The sequence below is a fragment of the Sphaerodactylus townsendi genome, linkage group LG02, assembly GCF_021028975.2.
Source record: "Sphaerodactylus townsendi isolate TG3544 linkage group LG02, MPM_Stown_v2.3, whole genome shotgun sequence".
Taxonomy (NCBI): Eukaryota; Metazoa; Chordata; class Lepidosauria; order Squamata; family Sphaerodactylidae; genus Sphaerodactylus; species Sphaerodactylus townsendi.
The window spans coordinates 103,391,079-103,407,054 of record NC_059426.1 but is presented as its reverse complement, the minus strand read 5'-3'; the positions used below and the strand labels follow the sequence as shown (position 1 = coordinate 103,407,054).

The 15,976-nt window shown below is 39.8% G+C and overlaps 1 protein-coding gene across 6 annotated transcripts in view; it reads left to right on the top strand.

The window, feature by feature from the left end:
- Positions 1-15,952, top strand: part of ZDHHC13 (zinc finger DHHC-type palmitoyltransferase 13) — a 35,568-nt gene extending 19,616 nt beyond the window's left edge. For 5 of the 6 annotated variants that reach the window (XM_048484304.1, XM_048484305.1, XM_048484306.1 and 2 more), the window contains 9 exons: positions 276-409; positions 1,596-1,696; positions 4,004-4,128; positions 6,982-7,044; positions 9,344-9,437; positions 9,955-10,038; positions 10,721-10,878; positions 14,209-14,306; positions 15,348-15,952. In XM_048484304.1, coding sequence (XP_048340261.1) covers positions 276-409; positions 1,596-1,696; positions 4,004-4,128; positions 6,982-7,044; positions 9,344-9,437; positions 9,955-10,038; positions 10,721-10,878; positions 14,209-14,306; positions 15,348-15,486 — 996 coding nt within the window. In that variant the 3' untranslated portion in view covers positions 15,487-15,952. Of the gene's footprint in view, positions 1-275; positions 410-1,595; positions 1,697-4,003; positions 4,129-6,981; positions 7,045-9,343; positions 9,438-9,954; positions 10,039-10,720; positions 10,879-14,208; positions 14,307-15,347 lie in introns of those variants that run through there. The other variant, XM_048484307.1, reaches the window with a different exon arrangement.
- Positions 15,953-15,976: the final 24 nt, after the last annotated feature.

The following is a 15,976-nucleotide window of genomic DNA, read 5'->3' as shown; positions in this document are numbered from 1 at the left end:
TCAAACAGCAGCAAAACAAAAGAAACAACAAGGATTGAAGGCTTTCACGTGCTTATTTAAGCAAGACAGCCATATCTGTGGCTATAGATCTTTAACTGTAGAATCATTGCTGGGTGGAAGCTGCTGCTGCTTATAGGTTGGCCCTGCTTTGAGATGAATAGGCAAGATTGTACCAGATTGTGCCATTAAACAATCACAGCTGATACTTTCTCTCTCCTTTCTTGGTTTTTCCACAGCACATTCCAATGAAACATTTCTTTTCTTTTCTTTCTTAGTTCTTGCTTTTGCTGGTGATGGCATTGATAGTGACATGGGCTATAGGATATGTAGTTGAGTTAAATTCTGATTCTTGGCTTTTGAAAGGAAGCTTGCTGCTCTTCATATGTGTTATCATCTCCCTATTTGCAAGGTATGTAGAGTTACCTTTCTTAATTATGTTGGGCCTGTGTTGGAGAAGGTGGTTACTACTGGAATTACTGGTGTTCTATACAGCATTGGAGGATTAAAACAGTCCAAATAAATCCTGTAGGCACTTCACTGGCTGCCCATCAGTTATCAGGCTCTGGGAGGGCGGGATATAAATACAAATATAAAATAAAATAAATATACAAAGCCTATAATGGCCTTGGACCCTCAATCTGCAAGACTCCCTCTCCCGCTATGCTCCCCCAAGACAGCTTCATCAGAGTAGGGTTTTCTGCAGGTGCCAACCTGCAAATGGATATAATGAACTACTGGCCACACACATGCTTTCTCTGTTGTGGCTTCACCTTGTGGAACAGCCTGCCTGAAGGGGTCAGGAAGGTTCCCACTCCCATGGCTTTCCACAAACTTTGCAAAACTGAATTATTCAAGGGTATCTCTATGCAGGCAATAAACTTGCACTGTGTCAAATGATTCACAAAATTACTTAGAAAATGATTAGGGACTGTTATCTATACTATTGTGTACAGCTTGATGAAACTAAGATCCTACTATGGAATTTTACATAATTTAATATGTCATGTGAATAATTATTCTTTGCTTCTATTTTTAGACTTCGGATTGGTTCTATAATCCTAATCCTATTTCATTGTTTATTGAATGTCTCATCCATCAATTGTATTGACTCACTTTGTGTCCCAGTGAAAAAACCAGACTATAAATATCATAAATAAATAAATAAATAAATTTCTATTAATACTGATCACATTTAACATATACTCTTAATTTCAGCGATAACCAAGTCATTCCCAGGGCAGGGGGTGTTTCCCATGGAAGACACTTTCCTACAGTTTGTAATGTTTGGAGGTTTTGCACATTAATATACTATGCAGATCCATTTGTGCACATAATTTGGGAAACTAAAGCCAATCACCAATTAGCATTCATCTAAACTGAATTACATAAGTGTAGAATTGTTATAAGTATCATGTAGTGTTTCCTGTATTTTCCAACATTGAAGTGGTTGTTATATAAGAAAACATGTGAATCAGTTTCATTGTTTTTTGAATTCTGCCCTCAACCATACTTTATGAATAGAACACAATAACCCCAGCAAATGGTTTCCTTAAATGATTGTTTTGATTGCAATGTCTTTCAAACTTCCATTTCAGGCAGTTTGTAGGATTCAACAAACTGAAATATTTTCCAGTAGCATTTTTGTTTGGCTCCATGTTCTGGATATCTGTGACCTGTTTCATCTGGTTCCTACCTGATATCCTTTTGTGTGATGACTATCATTGATTAAACACAGGTCTTGTTCTTATCGACATGAATGCTTTGTTTACAGGCAACATTTCTGTATGGCCCTCCTAGAAGAGATGTGTTCTCATCTCTGAATTTGGCACAGAACCGCTTGTTTACTGCATAGTTTATATTGCGTGAATTTGTGTGAGTCTGACATACAAGAGTTGTATTTGCTGCTTTATATCTTGCATGTTACTACACAAACAGCTTTGTTGTTTAGATTGTAATTCATTTCTTTAAAAAATAACAGTGGAGACATTTGAAAGTACTATTCTAAGCCAACTTTAATCTATTCCAGTGCTAAAAAATATTGCAGTGATAATTACTTCATGCTTGAATCAGCATTTTCTTTTTGCTTGGTAGCTAATGAGAACTCATTAATACAGTTATCTGAATTAATGATTGTGTATTGTTGGAGTAAATTCCAATTAGAATTGTACAAATAAATTAGCCTTGCTCCCAAGAAACATATTTGATGCTATTGCTGCCTGACTGGGGCTTCATTCACAAAATGTATTTTAAATGATGTCAATGTAGACCTGTGTTTCAGGCATTAAACCATCAGTTGGGACCTTTTGCAAAAATGCAATTTCCACAAATGGAATCCATTTGAGTTTTCACCCTTTCCTTTCCGATTTTTAGGTGGCTACACAGAGCTATGGAGTAAATGGAAGGAAAAGCTCCTATTATGGAACCTTTTCTTCCCTACTAGAGCTGAACAGGGCATGAATGACCATAAAGTACTATGCTTAGACAAAAATGGTTCTACTAGGACAGGGGTCTGCAACCTGTAGCTCTCCAGATGTTCATGGACTAGAATTCTCATCAGCCCCTGCCACCAGGGGCTGATGGGAATTGTAGTCCATGAACATCTGGAGAGCCGCAGGTTGCAGACCCCTGCACTAGAACAAAAGCACCAATAACTGCTGTTACTGAGACCTCTGGTTAAAGGTCAAATTCTGTCAGTTGGTGATATTTTCAATAATATTGGCAGGTAGCCTGTTAAAAATTTTTACTAGCCCATGAACTTCAACTTTTGCCTAACTCTTTATCACATATAGCATAACTACATAGCGTATGTATTGATGGAAGAAGAGGATTTGCCTTCATGATCAAATTACTAGTTAAAAGTGTTTAACTGTTAGAAACAGTTCGGTGCTTCTTAAATTGCCATGAAGTAATTGCTATTTTAACTAAGAATTGTTAAAGAGGTATGCAGGTCTGCTATGACATTTTTGTGGTACATTTTGTGGTAAACATATCACTCTCATAAGTTGCAACATAGACACCATGGTTGATTGAATTAAATCTCAGGGTGATATTGGAGTGCAGTCTGACTCAGTAAGTGAGGACTGATAAAGAGGACAAGCTGCTTAGAAGTGTGTCCCTTGCTGTTACTATAGGTCTGACCTCCATCCCATCCTGAGGCACAATGGTGGTAAAGTTAGAGAAATAAACTGCAGCCCGGGTTCCCCTGATTAGGCTGCTATTAGGAGGTGGGGGGCCTCAATTGCACAGAACAGCTTAACTGTTCTACGGCCCTTTCCACACTGCGGAAAGGGCGCCCCTGCACCGGCAGGAATTCTGCCGGTGGAGGGGTGGGGGCCCTTCGCACCGGAGCATGCAAGCGGCCCCCACAGAGGCCGGCGCGGGAGAGGCAGCTCCGCACGGGAGTCAGCTTCTCTCTTCTCCTGGCCCCCCCCACTCACCTCCCATCGGGTCCAAGTGCGTTGCCCTGCTGGGCAGACTCCTAGACCATGCCTTGACGCTGCCCTCCGACCTCCAGGGGTTGGAGGACAGCGAGGGAGCATCTCAGCAGTCCAGTAGAGCGACACAGGACCTAATGCAGGTGAGTGTGGGGACGGAGAAAACTTCGCGTGTTCCCCGGCTGTGCCCGTTCGGGCCAGCTCTGGGGGGAGGTGGTGGAGGGGAGCCAGGTAGCCAGCTATGCGTTTTCATGGCAGCGCCGCCTATGCAAACGGCTCCCTGGGGATGGCGTTTTTGCCGTCCCCAGGGCGCCATATATGGTCCATGCGGAAAGGGCCTACATGTCTTTTGTGCCTTTATGCATCAGCTTATATTTATTGGCTCACCTTGTCTTTATCAACCTTTATTTATTTTGTTGACTTGTTTTATTTGGCATGATTTTTAAAAAAATATTTGTTTAGGTTGATTTTGTGTTTTTTTCTATAGAGGAAAAGCATGCACCTTTTTTAAATAAATGCTAAATTGCAGCAATACGTGAATATAAAATATTGTTCCTTAACGAGGTCACATTTTTCAGGCGCAGTTTCTCAGTTTCCTTTCTTTTTTGGCATGGTATGGCTTCTCTATTATTTCTACAAAATGTTCCAAACTGATCCTGGATACATTAAGACTACAGAAGAAGAAAGAAAAAAGGTATTTTGGTTCAACAAGGATATCTGCCATGTTTCCCCCATAATTTTCATTTGTCTTAGGGGAAGGTTAATGTGACCAAACAGCAAATTCTGAGGATAGTGGTGATAATTTCATCTTAATAATTAAAAATATCATTAAATATTTGTTTGTTTTGTTACCAAAACCTGGGGAAGAGATTGAGAGTTTAGCATGGAATATAGTCACCAGTACAAGAAAATTAGGATTTGTGCCTTGTGTCTGTTACATAGTAAGGTCAAGGTAGAGCAGGATGGCCAAGCTGCTGCTCGTGAACTACATGTAGCTCTTTGCCGCATATTGTGCTTCTTGTGGCCATGGAGGTTGGAGGTAGAGCAGGTCTCTACTCCCACTCCCACTGGGCAAGTCCTTGCCTCTGGATGTGCTGCTGCACTTTGCTTACAGGGCAGGGAGGCCGAAAGGGGCAGCAGTAGCCTAAGCACAGGAGTCACTGTCAGAAGTGCTCAAGGCTCCCAGCAAAGCATGGTTAACATGGCCAGAGACAGGGATGTGCACAGCAGGAAGCATTCAGGTAGCATTTTTTCAGAGGCAGCACGTGATAGCTAAGTGCAGACATTGGCTGAGCCTGCACTAGCTCTGCTGGCTGTAGAGACTGTCAGACTATGGTAAAGGGTGGGTAATAAATGTAAATAGAAATAGGTTTTCCCGCAACACAGAGGCTGCAGCTCAGCCTGCTGTATGGCTGCTTAACATCACAGTCCATTTCAGCTTGTGTACTCAACCCCACACAAATACCCCTTCCAAGGTTATCTGTGTTCTCAGGGACTTAAATGGGTAATTTTATCTCATTCTCCCACCCCTTCCTTTTAACTGACACAGCTGTCATTGACATTCAATCCCCATGTTCAAGCTTTTTGACAGAGGGACATTTTTGTTCAGGTTAATTAAGGAAATCATATTCTATCAAGCTCCCATGGAAGTCAATAGGTCTTAAAATGGCTTAACACTTGGGTTGGTTCACTTTAGCACATCTCTTGTTATTATTTAGGAAAAAATTGTTATGTGGAGGATGAAATCCACAATTTATAGTGGGGGAGGCACTATAATAATAAATAGTATCCAAATTCATTTTTCTGAGTGGAAATCTGGCACTTCCATGACAACATTCTGTATTTAAATAGGCAGAGGTAGCCTTGGGGGTTTTTTAATTCCCCCAAAAGTCTTTGACTTAAAGGAGTCATCTGAGCCAGGAAATGGGCACTTAAAATTGTATCCTGGTTTGCTTTGTACTTCGAATTCCAAAGCTAGAGTTAGATGACTGGATTTTTGTGGATTAGAATCCACTTCTTTCAATGATTGTAGCAAGAATCCTGTTTATATCGGTAGTAACAGACTAACCTTAGCTTTCTTTTTAGAATGATTCTCACATTTAATGTTAATAAAAAATTACATACATTAATAATTATTATTACTTATGTTTATTTCTTCATATTTATATGAAAGGTTTGTCACAAAAAGTGCATATAACGATAAAAGATGTGTGAAATGTTTATTCATATCTTGTGTTTCTCAAACATCTGAAGTTTATTCTCCTACATTAAGCAAGTTTGGCCATCCCTGAGCTAGAGGGTTTAGAGACATCCTCTGTTGAAGGAAGCAAAAAGAGAGTACATGCAGGTATATCAGAAGTAGGAGTGTATTGTAAACTGCAAATTGAAAATGCAACCTGAACCCACAATATGAAAGAAGTGTAATCAGCATACATTTATGAACAATATTCCATGTTTCATTATCGATATATATGAATACACAGGAAAAATGGTCAGTATAAATGTGTGAATACGTCCAAAAGGAGCTAAAACAAACAACAGATTTCCATCCTGTTTTGAATAGACCTCGATCAGGCTATTTCTGTTTTACCCTGTTTATTCAGTTCTAAATAGCCACTAGTTCAAAGCAAAGAGCTGAAAAAGGTATCTCACCTGGGCTGTTTAAAATGAAATTATCAATGATCTGAATAAACAAGACAGTACAGAAATGATCTTATGAATATTCACTCAAAATGGACATAGGCTGACAATCCATCTGTTTGTCATGTAGTTTTAGTATACCCTATATTTGCATATTCATTGTTGTCCATTTTTATGTGTATTCATATATCCATTGATAATATGTTGAATATTGCTCATAATTATATGCTAGTTACATTTTCTCATATTGTGGAATCAGGTGGTGTTTTCAAGTTGCAGCATACAATACACCTCTGTTTTTGATATAGTAGTTTGGTTTTGCATTCTTTGAGCTTCTTGTTGCCTCTCTTAGGATACCACCTTTATTTGCCAATTGTCTGTGTGCCTTGTATGTATGAAAAGAAAAGCCATGTTTAGTAAACAGCTAATCGGCATTGCCTGCAGAGTTAAGTCTAAAGAAGATATCAGGTAAAACAGTAAGGGTACAGGAGGGTCTTCATCACTATGATATATATAACAACAGAGGAAGAGTGGGAAATGCTAAGAGCAAGAGGAGTAAAGATATGTTTTGAAGAACTGCACATCCTTACTAATCAGAAATCTTTGATCTCATGATGCTTTCTCTGCCTGGAGCCAACGAGCAGCTAGTGTCCTGCGCATAGGCCTATTTTGTAGACTCTTACAGTAATCAAATGCAATTAGATGTGACCTATTTAGAATATTGGGAAACTAGTGAAAACCCCACCTTATTTTATTCATTGCTGCTCTCTTTCAAAGGAAAGATGACAAGTGAGCTCATGATGTTATGATGATGCCAAGAATCCTTGGCCTATAAAATGTTATGATTGTTTGCAGTCCTGTAGGTGTAAGGTGTAACAATGATTGCAAAACATCATCTTTCTTTCAGAACATTATTACCCTTGCAGAATCCGGCTCCTTGGATTTCAGAACATTTTGCACCTCTTGTCTTGTAAGTGAGGATGGGTTGTTTCTTTATGTTTCTGTCCTTGCTCATTTTCACAGGCATATGTGCAAGCCTGAATACAGGAGCTTCCTTGAAGCTGGGCAGGTACTCTTGACCCGATTCTGTTGCTAGCTCACCAGCTTATTAGCAACGTGTGCTGGGTACAAGTTGATGAGGGATGGTCCTGTTCAGTTGCTCCCTGACTGCCACTGCAACTAAAATTGAAGAACTGGTCATTCTGTAGCAGCAGGAAAAGTGGACAGAATGCGTGGTTGCATGGAGAACTATTACAGATTGGCAATTCTGTTTCCTTAAAGCTAGTTTGACATATTTATCTATTCAAAACAATTTTATGCTGCCTTTACACCCAGTTAGGGCTCCCAAAGTGTGTGGGTGTATAACAGTTAAAAATTAAACCCTACAGATTGGTAGGAGGGTCAGAGAGGGAATGCCGAGCCAAATGGAAAATCCTTTACCTGCTAGTAGAAGACAACGATCAAGGAGGACATATGACTCTCCCTGGGGAGAGAACTCCTTAGTTCTGGTGCCAAGATTGAGAAGGCCCTTTCTTGGGTTGCCATCCATCTGGGCTCAGATGATGGAGGCCACTGAAGCAGGACCTCTGAAGATGATTGTAGTAGTCAGGTAGAATCATATAGGAGTAGGCACTAAAATATGCTCGGCCATAGCTGGTGAAAGGTGCTCCAGGCAAACTGCTTTTCCAACAAGAGGCCTGGGTCCAGCAGCACCCACAAGCTGTGAATCTGCTTCTTTTGAAGGAGTGTAACCTGATACCGAACAAGAGACACCTCAGTTCCTGTGTCTATCCTTTGCCCACCAATAGCACCCCTATGCCTATTAAAGGTTAATAAAGATAAAGACCTCTTTTTGTCAACATTCAGTTTATTAGCCCTCATTCCAAAACTGTGATTCATCATTTCCATATCCTTCTTAGGATTCACTCAAAGCACAAGATAGAGCTGAGTATCTACATACTGGTGACAACTTAGCCCAGATTTTCAAATAATGTATCCTAGTGGCTTCTTGTAAATGTTAACAAGCAAGAGGGATTAGGTGAAATCTTGTGAGACCCCAGAGGCCACGGCCTGAGTGGTAGTCCTTCACCACCTTCTGAAAACTATCTTCCAGGTAGGACCACGACTACTACAGAATAGTGCTTCCCAGTCCAGAAAGATGCCATGATGATTAGTGTTAAAAGCCGCCAAAAGCTCCAGGAGAATCAACAAGGACCTTTCGCTTCATACAAGGGGGGGGGGGGTGTAATATAAATTTAATAAAATAAAATAAACTTCTAGCACAGGCCATCCACCAAGACCTCCAAGATCATTGTAGTACACTAACCAGGCCTGAAAACAGATGGAAAAGGATCAAAATTATCTGCTTTGTCCCTTGGCTGACTGAAGATGGGATGGTGGTTCATAGTGGTAAATAAGTTTTTTGTTTATGTTGCAAATGCAGTTTATAATGGGTACCCAACAGATAAATTTAAGCAACAGATAGAATCATAAAGTTGGAAGAAACCACAAGGGCCATCAAGTCCAACCCTCTGCTATACAGGAATACACAGTCAAAGCACTCCTGACAGATAGCCATCCAGCCTCTGTTTAAAAACCTCCGAAGAAGGAGATCCGTCACACTCTGAGGCAATGTATTCCACTGTTGAAAAGCCTTACCATGAGGAAGTTCTTCCTAATGTTTAGGTGGATCTCTTTTCCTGTACCTTGAATCCATTACTCCTGATCCTAGACTCTGGAGCAGCAGAAAACAAGCTTGTTTCCTCTTCAACATGACATTTCTTCAAATATTTAAACATGACAATCGTGTCACCCCTTAACCTTCTCTTCTCCAGACTAAACATACCTAGCTCCTAAGCTGTTCTTCATAGGGCATGGAATTCAAACCTTTTACCATTTTGGTTGCCCTCCTCTGGACCCATTCAAGCTTTTCAATATCCTTCTTGAATTGTGGTGCCCAGAACTGGACATAGTATTCCAGGTGAGGTCTAACCAATGCAGAATAGAGTGGTACTATTACATCCCTCGATCTTGACACTATACTCCGATTGATGCAGCCCAGAATTGCATTGGCTTGCTTGGCTGTCGTATCACACTGTTTACTCATGTTCAGTTTGTGGTCTAAACATGATAATATATTCTGATAACATGTTATATATATGTTACATATGATCACATGCTATATATATGCTGTACATATTATCTGAACAGATAATATGTATCTTTTGAATGGACCATATTTTAATTCTTTTTTTGGCTCCCTTTATCAGGTGAAAAAACCTTTGCGATCCATGCATTGCCACAGTTGCAATTCATGTGTAGCTAGATACGACCAGCATTGTATTTGGATTGGGCAATGTATAGGTGAGTTTATTTGAATACAACAGACACTCTGTGTTGTTTTGTGTTCTGGTACTGAGAATGCTTCTGAGGACAAATGTCCTTAATTTTATAGCATGCCTCTAGTGGTGAAGTGCAGCATGAAGAGTTGCTGACCAGCTTCACAGAGAATTGTGTCCTGATGAACTCTACATCCCACAAAATAAGAGTACAATAGCTTCAGTTTGGATGTTTTAAAGATCTTGTTAAAGATATTTAAAACTTGAAGAACTGGAACTTGAAGTTTTATTGAATATAGTTTTCAGATACCCAACTTATGCTAATCCATGATTATTTTCAACTGTAGCACTGTTAATTTAAATCCTGGTAATACTGCTGGGGTGTTTTGGCAAACACTAACAGGGCAGAATCTTGCTCAGCTTTTCATATGTGTAGGAGAAAGAAAGAGAGCTCTCTTCAATTAGTTTGCTGTTTAGAGGTCTGGGTGGCTGATAAGTGTCTTTGTGAATGGGATGTAACCATTTCACCTTTTTAACTCTAGGTGTTGGCAACCATCGTTATTTTGTCCTGTTTCTCCTTTTCCTGACAATGGTGAATATCTGGGCTTTATATGGAACAGTTTTATGTATGTATGCCTGACTCTTATTTCTCTACGTAGTTTGCTAGAAACAGCAGTATGTTGATCCTTAGCATTCTGTGTGTAGCATTTAATCCAAACTGACATACAGACTCATGCTGCAGTGAAAATGATAGAAAATTGGAGACATAGGCTTGGGATATGAACAATCACAACAGTAATGAAATAATCAGCATGGGAACTGTATTGTTACTGGTGCAAAAAGTGACTTCACATAAGAAGCAGTGGAATGAATGACTTTTGATTAGGGCCAGTTTTTGCAAACAGAGATATGGGGTAAAAAAATTTCTAGTGCTTTATTTTCCTACAGAAATGTTTACAGTCGTAAAGATTTGGTGTTTCATAAAATTAATAACGAATGAATGTCATTGCCAATACAGTATTGGACAGACTTGGTAATTTCAAAGTTGCAATTCATGTTTTTCGATTGGTTATTCCTAGGTAATTGTATGAGAGAATGCATATTTGTTTTATTGTTTTTTAATTTGGAGGGGGGAATAATACCACAAAATACAAGTGAAAAAATCTAATTTTGAATTGACTTGAAGTGCATGACAAATCAAAACCAAAGCTAAAAATACTTATTTGTATGTCTCCTCTCACATGATGGAAGCTATATTGCAATAATCAAACCTATATTTAAAATAATAATAATAGTTTCTTCTCTCAGACTGGTCAGAACACTGCACAGTAACGTACCAGAAAGATGGAGCATGGATTTCCTTCACACAGATAATATCTTGTTCTCCATGGGTATCATATATTTTTACACTTGTATCCTTTCATACTTCATGGGCTTCACTGCTGTTAGCCCTTCAGCTTTATCAGGTATTATTTTGATTTTTTTAATGAGTATTGCGTAAAAGCGTTGCACTTCTTGATTGCTTCTCAGCAACCTACTTTTGTGTTGCCTATGTGTAACATTTCTGAATTGAACCAAAATCTCATACCTATCTAATCCATAGTTTGAATCAATATATACTGCTGAGGAGAATCTCTACAAATCCGAAGGTTATTTAGATGACATTTGAGGATTGAAAACATTATGGTTTCCTATAGAAACTTAGAGAATTTATCAGTGTGGTCTTGGCATCGGTGTAAGAGCCAAACTGTTGCCATCATTCCAGTAATGGGCAGTAATGCCAGTAGAACTAAAGCCAGTAATGAGGAGGTTCTTACGCTAATATATCTGTGCAACACAGTCGTTCTGCACAGTTTGTTCAGCTCAGGAAGTAATGAGAAGTGCTTAGCTACTTTAAGGCCCCAACATTGATGTTATCCTTCACATGTTTATTTTTTAATAGAACATTACTAAATGTAGGATATTGTTTTTATTGAAGCTCTACAAACTTTTGTCTGAACTCTTGCAAATAACTGGCCCCTGAAGGCTAGGTTGTCAGTTTAATTCTGATTTATAGCAATGTTTGTTGTTGAAAAAGCATTAAGATTCTAATGGAAAGGCGTGAGAGAAAAACAGAACTGATGTTAGTATCTAAATGTATGGGATGAATAATTTATCCTGCCCACTGGTATGATTAGTGCTGAACTGAAAACTGTCCTGTAGCTCAGCTGCACATCATTATTCTATACTAAATCTTCTATGACCTCTGGAATTAGCTGACTTGGGAACACTAAGCCTTTTATAAAAATACTACCTTAAGTGGAGAGAGGTAGTTTGGTTGCATAAATATCTACTTTTGTGGCACTTTTCACTCATGAAGCAAATACTGAAGATGTTGAAAGTCTACTTGATGAATTGCTAAATGTCATTTAGTCAAGAGTTTAGTTGGAATTAAGAATGTGACAGTAGAGTTTATAGCCTTCTGTTCTAGCTTCCACCTGTATTTGTTGGGCCTGATTAAGGGCAGTGTGCAAAAAACCAGGAATGTATTTGGTCCAAGATTGGAATTAGATCTCAGCTGCTGAAATCCAGCAGCAGGCATCCATACTACCATGAAGGACATTTGGATAAATCATGTGTTGTAGTAAAGTATAAGTACACGTGAGTTCTCTCTTACAGCTAAAAGTGAATGATTAATTACTGCTGCCAGAATATCATTAGCATGTGTGGAAGGAGCCCAGGGATAAAAAGGTTGATATATCATGCTGTTGGACAACCTGATAACTTGTAAATATGTGGTAGAGGAAACATTGCTCTAAAGATTATAGGATCTCCTTTGTAGAACTCTGGAACCAAAGTTATTTAATAGATGAAGTTAAGAAAGAAGATTTGGAATATATTTAGTCTTGGTTGTTATTTTTAGTGGTTGGTGTTCAAAAGACTTGTTTGGTCTTGATTTATCAGACATATGAGTTACTTTATGTTGATTGTCAACTATACAGTTATATAATCTGTGATAATGATGTCAATTATGTGGAGACTAACAATAAAGCCCGCTGTCGTAAACAATACAGCAGGCTGTAAACAGCTGTTGTTGGCAGGCGCAGCAGTAAGGCAAATATATAGGTTCCCTTTTTTTAGTTTAGAGGACATGTCTTCGAAGCTTCACAGGCTCGATCTGAGAATCCATGCTGATATTCACATCAAGTCTGTGAAATTTCAAAGACACGTCCTCTAAAATAAAAAGGGAACATGCTGCATGCTGGACTGAGCGCGCTCAATTCAGCACCTTGGATCAGGCTCTCCTTCCTCCACCTCACTTTCCAAGGCCCACAGGGATGGGCCAGAGGGGGATTGGCCAGGCTGCTGCTGGGCCAGACAGGAGGGTGCCTTGCCATTGTTGTCCTGCTGGGCCCTGCTTGTTCTTTTGGGGGAGATGTGGAGGGTGGTCAGGGGACTGGTACGCATCCTGGCATAGAAGATCACTCCCCTCACTGGTGGGGGAGGGAGAGTGGAGCTGACCGTAAATGCCGATCTGAACAGCCGAGCATGGAAGATTGCCCCCTTCTCTCCTGCCCCAGTGTGAAATGGATGGGACAGGAAGAAGAAGGAGAGGAGGAAGAGGAGGAGTAGTAGTTTGGATTTATATCCCACATTTCTTACAAGCTCCTTTCCCTGCCTTTCCCCACAACAGACACCTTGTGAGGTAGGTGGGGCTGAAAGAGTTCTGAAGAAGTGTGGCTCACTAGCCCAAGATCACCCAGCAGGAATATAGGAGTGTGGAAACACGTCTGGTTCACCAGATAAGCTTCTGGCAGGTGGAGGCGTGGGGAATCAAACCTGGTTCTCCAGATTAGAATCCACTGGCTCTTAACCACTACACCACACTGGACAGTTGGGGGAGAGCAGACTCTATCCTTCAAGCTTGATTGAGCAGCCCAGCATGAAAGATTGCTCCCCAACCCCTGCCTGTCCTGTCCCAGTCCTTTCAGGTGGGATAGGAGCAGTGGGGGAGAGTGCACCAGATCCTGCATGTAAAGTCTGTTGTGGCCAGTTGCCACTCAGGACTCATTTCCAGCCAAGTATCACTCATGGCTTGGCTGGAGGTGAGTCCTGCATAGCAATTGGATAGGAGTACATCGTCACCACATTCCAAAGCTTAGTGAAGTATGTCTTAGGATATATGAGGGGATGTTCTGTTTGACTTTTATATTGCATCAAACCAAAGACAGTGATCATTTGGTCCTTGGTTTGATGTAATATAAAAGTCAAACAGAACAGGAATTAACTCAGTGATGATCTAGTCCTTGGTTTTGATGTTCTCTGTTCAATAACATGATGGTGCTGTGAAAGGTCCCTGCTACTATGTACCTTGGTCAGGATTAGGAGGAACTAAGAGGTCAGGTTGCTTCCAGGATTGCATCTCTGACTTGATTATTAATGGTTGACCAAGATGTACTGATAAGTTTCCTTTTTACTTTTGTGAGTAAAGAATAGACTCTTCTCTCAGTCTAAACTACCTAACCTGTGACAGAATGGAGGAGGGGAAAGTTGTTGTGAGCTACTTGAAGGTTGCAAGATTTAAATGTGATCAGCGACAAGGCTCAAGAGTCATTGTTAGTGTTGCCTCTTTCCCAGTTTTTCATTGTACTAGTCACCCATTTAAAAACATAAACAAATGATTGTATTTATAGCTTGTTTAAAATGCATGGGGAGAAATTGACTTGGCTACGTATGACATTTAAGTTGGCACATTTCTTTCAACACAGGTATTGAATTGGCCTTCAAATGTCATTTTCCCTTTTTGTTCTTCTAAGGTTGTATTCCTTGGATTGACCTCACATGAAAGGATTACCCTCTGGAGGCAGAACATGCGTTCAAAGCATCCTGTTTCACTCAGGAAAACTCCATATAAGTAAGTAGCTTTTGGAGGGAAGCTTTCTTTTTCAAAATTCACATTTCAATGTCTGTTATATCTTGTGCTGCATAGACATATGCAGCTGGTGTAGCTGAATACTGAGCCATCTTCACCCAGAGTTTTCAACAGTGATCAGTTACAGAGGGATGGCTGGACTGTACATATTTCCCTTAGGATACATCATGTATAGAAAAAGAGAGAAAGTTCTGTTGGCTTCACTCTTGTTAAACACCATCAAGTGTCCGCTGCCACCTTGCTGTTGTTCTGGCAGAGTTCCAGAGAGAGAGAAAGAATCGGCACCTGACTTCAGTTTTTCATTCCACCTGAACTACCTTGTACTGGCTTAAAATATTTATATGCCACCTTTCTATTGCACTATGGGGCCCATGTGTCTTTCTAGCTTATTAAGGTACACAGATCAACTCAGCTCTTCCTGTAGATTCAGGCAATATATGGGTTTCCCTTTTTAAAAAAAAGTCACTGGGCTATCTGCAAAGAAACACACACACATGCATATCAGTCTCATATGCATGCTTGTGTTTCTTCGCAGATAGCTCAGTGAAATCTTTTTAAGAAAGGGAAACCTATATATTGCCTGAGTTGGCAGGAAGAGCGGAGTTGAATCATGTACTTTATAAGCTACAAGAAAGCATGGGCCCCATACATACACAGCAAATGTCCCTAAGGAACTTAGCAAATGGTGGCTGGGATGGAGCTCTCAAGCAGGAGAAAATGCCAGGTACGGGAGAACCGGATGGGGAAACCACCTGTCGGAGGAGACACTTCCTTGTCCATGCTGTCAGAACAAAAAAAGAGGAGACTGGGGTTGTTGTTGTTTTTACATGCTCTCAGCACATATTATTTTTGCTATGTATAAAGGACCACAGACTCTGGCAGTGGACTCTGTACTTTCCCAAGGAAAACATGTAGAGGTCACTAATAGTGATAACCAGCTCTGTGTTTCAGAGAGTTTATTTTGCTGATAATTGGGTTAATACACTTCTGTTTTTACTGTCTTTTTTCCCCTCCTCTTCGTAGTCATGGATGCTTGCAGAACATGGCAGATTTCTTTCAGTGCAGATGCTTTGGAATGTTGAAGCCCAATATAGTCGACTGGACAAAGCAGTATGCAGTGACATTTCATTCACTGAAAGATAAAAATATTCACCCTGTGTGAAGAAAATTGTACCAAACCTTTTTGTCTTCAGCTAGAGGCTTTAGCAAATAGTTGAATTTGGCAGATTATATGGTTTGTTCTGAGATAGCTTTTATTGCTGTATTTGAGCATGTGGGGGGAGGGGGTGAAGTTTGCAGGCATAAGTTGCTGCAAACTGGTAATATGATGATGCAGCAGCTTGAGTATGAAATTTTCAAACAATTTCATTTGGAAGGAGACACAACTGTGAAATGTCACTTTTTTATGTTGTTAATGAGATGTGTTTTTATAAAGCAACTCAGAAATCCTATGCATCATTGTTTATATATTTCTGACTATTAAAATTGCACTTAATGGTTAAGGGAAATAATGGATGTTTGGAAATTTCAAAATATTTTAGTATATGAAAACTGATTTGTATCTTGTAATTACTTATCTGTCTTCTGATGTATAAATCTGTATATAAAAGCTGTTTAGATTTAACATATTCATGTGCACATTTATTACAGGG